The sequence below is a fragment of the Bos mutus genome, chromosome 4 (genome assembly GCF_027580195.1).
Source record: "Bos mutus isolate GX-2022 chromosome 4, NWIPB_WYAK_1.1, whole genome shotgun sequence".
NCBI lineage: Eukaryota > Metazoa > Chordata > Mammalia > Artiodactyla > Bovidae > Bos > Bos mutus.
In genome coordinates this window covers 93,633,383-93,645,899 of record NC_091620.1, presented here as the reverse complement: position 1 = coordinate 93,645,899, position 12,517 = coordinate 93,633,383, and the positions used below count along the sequence as shown (strand labels likewise).

At 38.1% G+C, this 12,517-nt stretch overlaps 1 protein-coding gene across 6 annotated transcripts in view; it reads right to left on the bottom strand.

The window, feature by feature from the left end:
* Positions 1 to 12,517, bottom strand: part of CRPPA (CDP-L-ribitol pyrophosphorylase A) — a 468,932-nt gene that overhangs the window by 420,022 nt on the left and 36,393 nt on the right. For all 6 annotated transcript variants that reach the window (XM_070369770.1, XM_070369771.1, XM_070369768.1 and 3 more), the window contains one exon: positions 3,979 to 4,128. In XM_070369770.1, coding sequence (XP_070225871.1) covers positions 3,979 to 4,128 — 150 coding nt within the window. The remainder of the gene's footprint in view (positions 1 to 3,978; positions 4,129 to 12,517) is intronic.

Genomic DNA, 12,517 nt, shown 5'->3' with positions numbered 1-12,517 from the left:
ACCATTGAGAATAATGTTTCCTGTAGGTTTATCATATATGGCCTTTACCATGTTCAGGTAAGTTCCTTCTAGGACCATTTAATCATAAATGGGTGTGAATTTTGTCAAAGGCTTTTTCCTGCATCTACTGTCTACAATGTGAGAGACCTGGGTTCAATCCCTGGGTTGGGAAGATTCCCTGGAGAAGGAAATGGCAACCCACTCCAGTACTCTTGACTTGAAAATCCCATGGATGGGGGACCTTGGTGCCGGCTACTATCCATGGGGTCACAAAGAGTCGGGCACGACTGAGCGACTTCACTTTCACTTCCACTGAGATCATATGGTTTTTATCTTTCAATTTGTTAATATGGTACATCACATTGATTGATTTGCATATATAGAAGAATCCTTGCATCCCTGGAATAAACCCAACTTGATCATGGTGTATGAGCTTTTTGATGTGTTGCTGAATTCTGTTTGCTAAATTTTGTTGAGCATTTTTGCATCTATGTTCATCAGTGATATTGGCCTATAGTATTCTTTTTTTGTGTTGTCTTTGTCTGGTTTTGGTGTCAGGGTGATGATGGCCTCGTAGAATGAGGTTGCAAGTGTTCCTTCCTCTGCAACTTCTTGAAAGAGTTTTAGAAGGATAGGCATTAGCTCTTCTCTTTTTATTAATTTTTCACTGGAGTCTAGTTGCTTTACAATGTGTTGGTTTTTACTGTACAGCAAAGTGAGTCAGCTATATGCATATATCACCTCTTTTTTGGATTTATTTCCCACTTAGGTTACCACAGAGCCCTGAGTAGGGTTCCCTGAGCTCTACAGGAAGTCAAGTGCCTATCTTTATCTGGATCTTTCCACAGAATTACAATTTCATATATTCAACTATTGGAGAAGACAATGGTACCCCACTCCAGTACCGTTGCCTGGAGAATCCCATGGATGGAGGAGCCTGGTGGGCTGCCGTCTATGGGGTCACACAGAGTCGGACACGACTAAAGTGACTTAGCAGCAGCAGCAGCATATTCAACTATCTCCTTCACATTTTTTACAAAGTCTACAGGAAATCTCAAACAGTACAACAGAAGCAAACTTTTGATCTAATCATACAAAAACTCTCTTCCCTAGCATTTCCTATCTCAATAAAGGACCACTGTGTTCTAGTTATTCAGAGCAAATCCTCGGACCCATTGGTCTTCCCATTCTGAAATTTCCTTGACATTTCCGGTTTCTAGAGGCCACTTAGTCAGACAGGCCATTTAGTCTACCTGAACAGGATAGACTAAATGGCCTAGCCTCACTTTACCTCTAAATCTCTTCAGAACACAAACACTTCACACCAAATACTATATTGCACAAATCGCCCTAATTGTCATCATCTTTGCCTTGATCATCACAATAGCTTACTTCTTCCCTCACCTTCTGTAAGGTACCATCCCCACAAGGGATAGGGTGGCCCCATAGAAGTAGGACTTCACACAGCACCATCTAAAGTTCCCCTTTCATTCAAGGTAAAACCTAAAGCCCATATCACTGCCTTTAAGACGCTACAAGATACCACACACAGGGCCTCCCTAACCACATCTCCTACTTCCCTCCATGATGTCATTCTTCTCTAGCCTCATGCCACCTTTTTAGATTCTGCATCCTGTACCTAAAATAACGCTCTCAGTTACCGGCATGACTTATCTCCTCACTTACTTCCCAATGCTGGCTTAAATTTTACCTTTTCACATGGTACCTCTGACCAATCTATAGAAAATGACTTCCCACCCCTGGAATTCTGTCCTGTTTTACTCTTCTCTACTTGTTAAAACCAAAACATATATATACACAAATAGTATAGATAAGAGAAAAATATTTTATACAAACTTCCTTATGAATGACTTTATGATCAAAAATGATTTTCATAAGAACTTGCATCAAAACCTCCAAAATGCTGTGAGCATTCCTCATCTGAACCATAGAAGAGTTGGTTTTGTGTGACTCCATTCTCAATTCTCCCAAGAATGCAACAGAAGAGACTTTACCACATACAATGAATACCTTAGGGATGTATGTGGTAAATTTTGGTTCCCAAAGATCGCTCAGTCGCTCAGTCGTGTCTGACTCTTTGCGACCCCATGGACTGTAGCCTACCAGGCTCCTCTGTCCATGGGATTTTCCAGGCAATAGTACTGGAGTGGATTGCCATTTCCTTCGCCAGGGAACTTCCCAACCCAGGGATCGAACCCGGGTCTCCTACATTGTAGACAGACGCTTAACCATCTGAGCCATCAGGGTTAATCAGGATCACATGACAGGCTTGTTTGTTAAAACACAAATAGGTGTTTCCATTCCCAGAGTTTCTAACTAAGTAGGTCTGAGGTGAAGGCCCAGAATTTGCATTTTAACAAGATCTAAAACATGCTTAAGGTTGCTGGGCTGGTAACCATAATTTGAGAATCAGTACCTCAGTGCTTTAGGGCTTAATTCTCTATCAAAAATTGTTGAAAAATACTACTCTAATGTGAGGCTCACAGGATTATATTAAATTTTCTAAAATAGAGCTAACATTTATTCTTCTTAAAGTGAATGCTCACATAAAGATGAACAAATTCTTTCATTAATCTTAAAAAATATTAGAAATATCAAGCAGATGTCTAGCTCAGCAAGATTTAGGCTTTTATGATTTTTAATAGGGTAACATTTGATTAATGACCAAATGAAGGTAAATTTCTGTGTAGCAAATTTTAAGAAAACAAACCATGGTCAACTATTCATACCATGAAAACTGGTTCTCATTTACTGAGAATTCAATATTTAAAACAGTAATTGATAATCAAGATTGATTCATTATGTCATTAACTACTTTTTATCCAAAATGTGGGCTTTCCTGGTGGCTCAGTGGTAAAGAACCCTCCTGCCAAGGCAGGAGACATGAGTTTAATCCCCGAGTTGAGAAGATCCCCTGGAGAAGGAAATGGCAACCCACTCCAGTATTCTTACTTAGAAAATCTCATGGACAGGGGAGCCTGGTGGACTATAGTCCATGGGGTTCCAGAAGAGTTGAACATGACTTAACAACTAAACAAAAACAACTATCCAAATTGTGGTATTCTTTTATTATAAAATGTCAATATTTATGTTACTATTATCTCATATATCTCTACAGTCCATCCATCTCTAGTTACTGATTATTTAACATCAACCAAGCCAAGCACTGCTTTAGCTGTTGCAATGATCCTTTTTCACTGGAAAGTTTCTGTCAAGCATGATACCTGATATTTAATAACTGTTTAATGAATAAACACAGAAATGAATAGCAGTAAAATTTACAGGTACAAAATGTTTCCAAAACATGAAAACAAAGATAATGTAGTATAACCTAAACATAAATGATTTGGTATTTTGAAATCACTTACCTTTAAAATTTTAACACAATGTCTCTACAGCTGTGCAGATTGTTTACTACAGTAGGGCTAAGACTGCTTAACTTTCAAAGACCCACTCACCAGGCAGGCCCTCAGCCAGCGTCAGGGAGTTTGTTTCTTGGCGTGTTTCCAGGGATAGTTAACTGATAAGAGTGGTTCACTGTGCCTAGACATCCATGTAAACAATATGGTTTACGCTGAACACCTGCTTTCCTCCTGGGAATCTGAAATTTATGTGCAAGGCAGAACTATCTACATGACCAACCCAATGCCTTAAGACACCAAGTCTCCAATGGGCTTCCCTGGAAAGAAGCATCACACCCATGCTGCTGCCTTGTCATTGCTGGAAGGAAGGTGTGCCTGTGTCACCCTGGAAGGGACAGATCACGAGGACGATTTCACATGGACTCCTCCAGACTCTGTCTGGGTCTTTTTCACATACGAACCAACTTCACTCTAATTAATTTGAGCCTTGAGTTCACTCTAGAGCACCATGAGTTCTTCTAGCTAATCTCCACATATGGGAGTGATTCTTAAAGATGCCCAATATGGCAGATTTTTAAAAAGCCAAGATTCTTACCTGCTGATATGCGTCATAGATCACATCAAATAGAAAGGCCTGTGGCATTTCACTTGCCCTGTATCTGGCACGTTCCAGTGAGTGGTCTAAGCAGCTGTCTGCAGATGGACTGATGACAGTAGATACAAGAGGTCGGATTGCTCCTGAGGCCTAAAGAACAGAGATGCAAATGACACATTTACATGACCTAAAAAATATCTAAAAGTTAAATTCTGAACTCTGGATCTGTCTTGAAACGGATCTTATACCTTCAACAAGCTACCTCAAGAAAATATTCAAACAAGTCTTTATTTTGGCTCATAAATAAAATCATTTACAATCAAAAACCAGTCTCAATACTTCCCTGGTGATGCAGTGGATAAAAATCTACCAATGCAGGAGACGTGAGTTTGATCCCTGATCCAGGAAGATTCCACAAGTCGTGGAGCAACAAAGCCTGTGCGCCACCGTTAAGTCCATGCTCTAGAGCCCTGAAGCCATAACTCGTGAGCCAGCAAGCTACAACTACTGAAGCCCATGTGTCCTAGAACTCATGCTCTACGACAAGAGAAGCCACCACAATGAGAAGCCCGGGTACCGCAACTCAAGTATAGCCCCTGCTCGCCACATCTAGAGAAAGCCCACGTGCAGCATAAAGACCCAGTGCAGCCAAAAAGTCCCCACCGATCTCAAACCACTGCAGTTCTATATAGTAAGAGATATAAATAATTTTTCATTATGGGTCCAAAATCCTTTTCATCACAGGCTGTTGAAGTCAAATACTAAGAAAGGATGCTCAGATAAAATTGGACCCTCCCTGAAGATGAGAGACAGAAAGAGACTATTGTCCAAGAATGAAATGGGTTACACATGAACATTTACTTGTTAATGTGCCTTCAAGTATTTAATTTACATATTAGATCATTAAGGAAAAAAACACATTCCCTAAGATCTCCAAAATGAGCTCTGCCACCACCCAAATGACAATGAATTTCTGCCTTGCTCTAATTCCTGTGAAAAATAGCTCCCTTCAAACACAGCATCCATGTGAAGCTCCCAGAGGCAAAGCGTCCACTGATTTCAACTGCTCTGGTGAAAGCTCTGTCTCATTAATAGATGCATCTAAATTTTAAAAATACACCTTATCTGACAGTTTTTCCCTTTACCTTTAATAAAGTTACACTGTAATATAGTCTTGCAGGTCAATACCATACAGCTACCTTGGTGAAGTAGCCTTAAAATGAAGTTCCCAGTTAGGATAATTAACCCAACTGTCCTAGATTAACTGTAAAATGTCTTATCTTTCATATAAATACAGCATATAACATTAACACCTAAGAAGAATTTGGTCTCCAGGAGACCACATCTGAGAAATATAGACTGTCCACAAACTAGTTTACAAAAGCCAAGGGATTGGCTGAAAATCAAAGCTAATGTGTGAGCCAAGTAGACAGTGTACAAACTGTGTCACCATTTCCAATGACTCAAGCAGAGATTTGGAGCCTAGGCATAAAAGCAAAAGTGAAGAGAGAGCCAGGGCTGATAGGGAGTGATCATGTCCAAGTGGATGAAAGACAGGTAAAGAGCAAGCCCATTTGGTAGCTCTGTTTTTAGTTTTTTAAGGATCCTTCATGCAATTCTCCACAGTGGATGTACCAGTTTACATTGCCACCAGCAGTGTAGGAGGGCTGCCTTCTCTCCACACCGTCTCCAGCATTTACAATGGGTAGACGTTTTGATGATGGCCATCCTGACCAGTGAGAGGTGATAACCTCATTGCAGTTTTGATTTGCATTTCTCTAATAATTAGTGATGTTGAGCACCTTGAAAAGATGAGCTTTCTAGCCATCTGTATATCTTCTCTGGAGAAATCTTTTTCTTTTAATATTGAGCTATTTGCGTGAGCTATTTGTGTATTCTAGCGATCAATCCCTTGTCAGTTGCTTTGTTTGCAAATATTTTCTCCTATTCTGAGGTTTTTTTTTTTTTCATTTTATGATTTCCTTTGTTGCACAAAAAGCTTTTAAGTTTCATTAGGTCCCATTTGTTTATTTGTGGTTTTACTTTTATTACTCCAGGAGGTGGAACCAAAAAGATCTTGCTGTGATTTATGTCAGAGTGTTCTGCCTATGTTTTTCTCTAAGAGTTATATAGTATCCAGCCTTTAATCCATTTTGAGTTTATTTTTGTGTATGGTGTTAGGGAGTGTTCTAATTTCATACTTTTACATGTGCCTGTCCAGTTTTCCCAGCACCACTCATCAAAGACACTGTATTTTCTCCAGCATATATTCTTGCCTCCTTTGACATAGATTAGCTGATCCAGCAATCCCACTTCTGAGCATATATCCAGAGAAAACTACAATTCAAAAAGATACATGCACTCCAATGTCCACTGAAGCACTATTCACAATAGCCAGAACATAGAAGCAACAGAAATGTCCATCAACAGAGGAATAGGTAAAGAAGATGTGGAACATATATAAATGGAATATTACTCAGCCACTAAAAAAGAAAGAAAGATGCCATCTGCAGCAACATGGATGGACCTAGAGAGTGTCGTACTGAGTGAAGTCAGACAGAGAAAAACAAATATTACATGATATCCCTTATATGTGGAATCTAAAAAAAGGGTACAAAAGAATTTATCTACAAAACAGAAATAGAGTTACAGATGTAGAAAACAAACTTACGGTTACAAGGGAGTAAGGTGGGGCGGAGGGATAAACTGGGAAGTTGGGATTAACATACACACACTATATGAAACAGATAACTAATAAGGACCTACTATACGGCACAGGCAGCACAGAGAACTCCATCCAATACTGTGTAATGACTTCTATGGGAAAAGAATCTAAAACAGAGTGAAGAGATACACATATATATGTGTGTGTCTGATTCACTTTGATGTACACCTGAAACTAATATAACATTATAAATCAACTATACTCCAACAAAATTTAAAAAAGAGAGAGAGAGAGCAAATCCAACTTGTCAAGCTAGCACCTATTAGCAGAGGTTTTGGAAGACAAGACAGGAAAGGAATTCACACATGTACATAGTGCTTTTTAAGGGAAAAAACATAGTTCTATTTCAACTACTTACAGTTCACTCTATGCCAGACTATGTCATAACATTAGAAGAACATGAGATACACAAAATGTCACCAAGAGCTGTGCAGAGTCTCTTCCCAGCAAAACAACTGTAACTAAAGAAAAACATTTTTCAAAAACAACCATTTAAAGTCTTTGAAAATTGTCCTAAGGGCATTCAACAAATTAACATTTAAGAATCTCTCTTAAATCTTGTAAAGAACGAAGCCTGTGGTACTAGAACCATCATCCATTTTTTCCTTCATTCCACAACACCCAGCTCAGTGTGACTAAAGTTCCACTCAGAGTAGGTGTGACCAAGAAGACAGGCTTCCCTGTACTCCTAGCTCCCAGTGGGAGGGGCAGAGCGGAGCATTTCCCAGCCCACTCAACTCCAAGACACAAAGGCTCAATTACAGACAAGTGTGGCCAAGAGGTGGTAAGAGAGTCCTTCTCCCACAGAGTCTCCCACAGTCTCCACCCACAGAGTGAACACCTACCCCTTGCATGGTAGGCAGAGAACACTGCGGCCATCACCCTTGGCCCAGTTCACACAGAGGGCAGAGGTTCTGTGCTGGAAGAGGCAAAAAGAAGAGGAGGCTATTGCCTCTAGGCAGCACCTTACTCATGAAGAAGTGATGTCGCTCGCACAGCATGCCTACCAATAGCCCCAAAACACAGGCATGGTGACTTTGCACAGGGAGAAAGACAAGTTCTAATAACAGACAACTATGAAGCTCGCCCCAAGGGAATTCACTTAATTGGAAGTGAGTGTGAGAAAGTTTAAGGATAAGTACACGCTCAGAGATCAGCAATGATAAGCAATTAAGAGGAAGGTGATCACTTCATGAGAGCAAAAAGCTGAACCATAGGCAAGCTAGTTTATCGGAGACAACGAGAACAAGAGACAGCTAACAAGAATCTCCCACCAATCCCTAGAGTCAGAGCAAACCTCAAATACTGGCTTCACAAACTATCCCTGCCAAGGCGCCAGAATTTAATTGGATGGAACCATAGGGCACTCTATGTACTGGGCACTGGTCCAAAGTAAAACAGTTAGCAGGCAATGAATGGAACTTGTCAGTTGGGTGTCAGAGGCAGGCAGTATAACAAAGAGATCAGACTGCTAAAACCACTCTTATTCTCTGATGACTAAACACACATCTAGAACCCCACCCTCTGTGAAGTGACTTCAGAGGTTTTGCCCTGTACAGGAACAAGACTGTGACTTTTCTGGTTTATTTTAGTAGCCAAGAAAATAAGCCCTACAGAGATAGACAAAATACATTTTCTAAAATATGCATTTTTCAACAACAAAAAAATGGAAAGACATGGATCCAAACAGGAAGGTGAATCTATACAAAAAAAAAAAATCAAGGAACAGAAACTGCCTGCGAGAGGACCAGATATCACACTTAAGCAGGTAAGACGTCAAATCAGGTATTACAAACATGTTCAAAGAACAAAAGGATACCATGTGTAAACAGAGTATGATGACCATTAGTATCATCAATATTAAGAAGAGATATCTTAAAAACTGAGTAGCAGTTTTAGAATTAAATGTAACTATAATGAAAAATTCACTAGAGAGGTTCAATAATAGATTTGAACTGCAGAATACCTGAATTTAAAGTTATATCAATAGATTCTACAAAGAAAAAATGAACAGATTCACCAAGATATGCAGGACATCATTACAGACATTTCTGTAATAGGAATACCAGAAGGAGAATAAAGGCAAGAAAGGAGCAGAAAAAATATTCAAACAAATTATGATTGAAAATTTCCCAAGGAAAACAATCTCCACACTCAAGGAGATCAATATATTCAAAGCAGAATACACACAAAGAAATTTATATCCAGACACATCATAGTAAAAAATGAAAAAGCTAAAATTACAAGAAAAAATGTTGAAAGCAACCAGAGAAAAATGTTTTATCATTAACAAGAGAAAAATGTTTTATCATTAACAAGAGAACAAGAGAACCAATAAGATTAAGAACAGATTCTAATCAGAAACAATGGAAGGAAGAAGGCAGGTAGGTGATATGATAACTTCTCAAAATAAAAACCTGTTAAACATAAAGTCCAGCAAAATGAGAATTTACAAAAATCAGATCAAAATAACTCAGAGCAAACAAGCAGATTTCATGTCTAGCTGATTCACCCTACAAACTTCAAGCTGAAAGAAAGCCAAGTGTAGACAGTAATTCAAATCCACATGAAAAAAAGACCACCATTAAAAAAAAAAAAAAAACAAGAAAGAAATAGTATAAATGCCTATTTCTCCTGTCTTATGAAGTTTAAAAAGAAACTATAAAATATATAAGTAACTGATCAACCTATAACATTGAAACATGTATTTGACAAAAACAGCATAAAAGATTAGTAAAAGTGTATTATAAGAAGAAAATAATGGTACCTTGAGTCCACAGTAACAAGTGAAAACTGAAAATAGAAAACAAGAAGGTTAATATGACATTGGGCTTCCCAGGTGATGCCATTCCTTATAAATACAGCTCACCTTTCTTCTCAGCTTCTGTAACTGTTGTAAAATAAAATGAGGTGATAACAACAGTGGACTATTTGGGTTTCTAACATACATGCGTCTAACATTAAATAACACAAAAAGGCGGAAGAGGGAATAGAGCTATTTAAGGGTAACATTCCTGTATCTTCCTAGATTTTAGTTAGCATATATCTGGATTATTTTAAGATATATACTATAAGCCATGGAACAGTCACTAAGAAAATAAAAGTTGAAATGAAAAAATAAGCAAATTAATGTTCCAATAGAAAACATTATTTTAATATGAAAGAAAGCAGTAATGAGGAAAGACACACAAGAAACAAAATAAACTGGCCAATGTAAACTCAAAAATATCAGTAACATTAATTTTAAGTGGATTAAACAATCTAAAGTCATACCGTCAAACTGGACTAAAAACCCAACCGTATGCTATGTATAGGAAACAAAAATCTGAGACTCAAAGATCAAAATACACTGAATACAGAAGGATGAAAAGGATATATATCAAGCTAACAGTAACCATAAGAAAGCTGAAGTAGCTATATCAAAAAAAAAAAACAGATAAAATCCTTTTGTAATCAAAAAAGAAAGGGCAATTCAACAAAGTATAAAAATTTATCTAATAGATCCCCAAGTACATGGAGCAAAAATTGGTGGGACTTAAAGGAGAAATAAATAATCCAACCATTGGAGACATCAACATCCTATTTTCAATAAAGAGTAGAACAACTAGGCATTATGGAAATAAGACTTGAAAAGCACTATAAACCAACTATACCTAATGTATCAAATACTCCACCAACAAGAATATGTTCTTCTAAAGCATACATGGAGAATTCTCCAGATCAGACCAAATACTCAGCCATAAAAAAGACACAGTAAATTTTTAAAAATTAGAGTCATATTAAATATGTTCTCCAACCTTAAAAGTGAAATTAGAAAACAGTAGTGCAGCCAAATGGCTGTCTGAGGAGGCCCTACAAATAGCTGAGAAGAGAAGAGAAGAGAAAGGCAAAGGAGAAAAGGAAAGATATACCCATTTGAATGTAGAGTTCCAAAGAACAGCAAGGAGAGATATGAAAGCCTTCCTCAGCCATCAATGCAAAGAAATAGAGGGAAACAATAGAATGGAAAAGACCAGAGATCTCACCAAGAAAATTAGAGATACAAAGGGAAAATTTCATGCAAAGATGGGTGCAATTAAGGACAGAAATGGTATGGACCTAACAGAAGCAGAAGATATTAAGAAGAGGTGGCAAGACTACACAGAAGAACTATACAAAAAAGATGTTCATGACCCAGATAACCACAAGGGTGTGATCACTCACCTAGAGCCAGACATCCTGGAATGCAAAGTCAAGTGGGCCTTAGGAAGCGTCACTACGAACAAAGCTAGTGGAGGTGACAGAATTCCAGCTGAGCTATTTCAAATCCTGAAAGATGATGCTGTGAAAGTACTGCACTCAACAGGCCAGCAAATTTGGAAAACTCAGCAGTGGCCACAGGACTGGAAAAGGTCAGTTTTCATTCCAATACCAAAGAAAAACAATGTCAAAGAATGCTCAAACTACTGCACAATTGCACTCATCTCACACACTAGCAAAGTAATGCTCAAAATTCTCCAAACCAGGCTTCAACAGTATGTGAACCATGAACTTCCAGATGGTTAAGCTGGATTTAGAAAGGGCAGAGGAACCAGAGATTAAATTGCCAACATCTGTTGGATCATCAAAAAAGCAAGAGAGTGCTATAAAAACATCAACTTTTGCTTTATTGACTATGCCAAAGCCTTTGACAGTGTAGATCACAACAAACTGTGGAAAATTCTAAAAGAGATGGGAATACCAGACCACCTGACCTGCCTCCTGAGAAATCTGTATGCAGGTCAAGAAGCAACAGTTAGAACTGGACATGGAACAACAGACTGGTTCCAAATCAGGAAAGGAGTACATCAAAGCTGTATATTGTCACCCTGCTTATTTAACTTATATGTATAGTACATCATGCAAAATGCCAGGCTGGATGAAGCACAAGCTGGAATCAAGATTGCAGGGAGAAATATCAATAGCCTCAGATATACAGATGATACCACCCTTATCACAGAAGGTGAAGAGGAACTAAAGAGACTCTTGATGGAAGTGAAAGAGGAGAGTGAAAAAGCCAGCTTAAAATTCAACATTCAAAAAACAAAGATTATGGCATCTGGTCATTTATCTGGTGCAAATAAAAACACAAACTCAAAGATACCCACTCCTTTGTTCACTGTAGCATTACTTATAATAGCCAAGACATGGAAATCTAAATGGCCACATGAAAGAAAAGATAAAGAAAATGTAGAATACATACAATGGAATATTAATCAACCATAGAAAGAATGAAATTCTGCCATTTTCAATGACATATGAAGAACTCCAGGTTCTTCATATGTGCTAAGTGAAATAAATCAGACAGAAAGACAAATACTGTATGATCCCACTATGTGGAACCTAACCAAAACAAAAATAGCTCATCAATACAGAGAACAAGCTGTTGGGGGGAGGGGGAAAAACGTGTGAAGGAAGTCAAAAGGTACAAGCTTCCAGGTATGAAATAGGTCATGGGGATGTACTACAGTTAATACTATAATGCATATTTAAAAGTTGCTAAAAGAATAGATCATTAAGTCTCTTCAGAAGAAATTCTGTAACTATATATGGTGATAAGATACTGACTTATTGTGGTAATTTCTCAATGTATACAAATGTTGAAACATTATGTTGTATATCTGAATCCAGTATGATGTATACGTCAAAAAATGTTTTAGAGAACCAAAAAGTAATGTGGGAATTAAGAACACAGCCACTGAACAACAGACTACTAAATGAATCAGAGAAGTCACTGTGAAAATGATATTTTGAGAGCAGCAACATACACAAGGCAATGTAACCTGAGAATGCAGC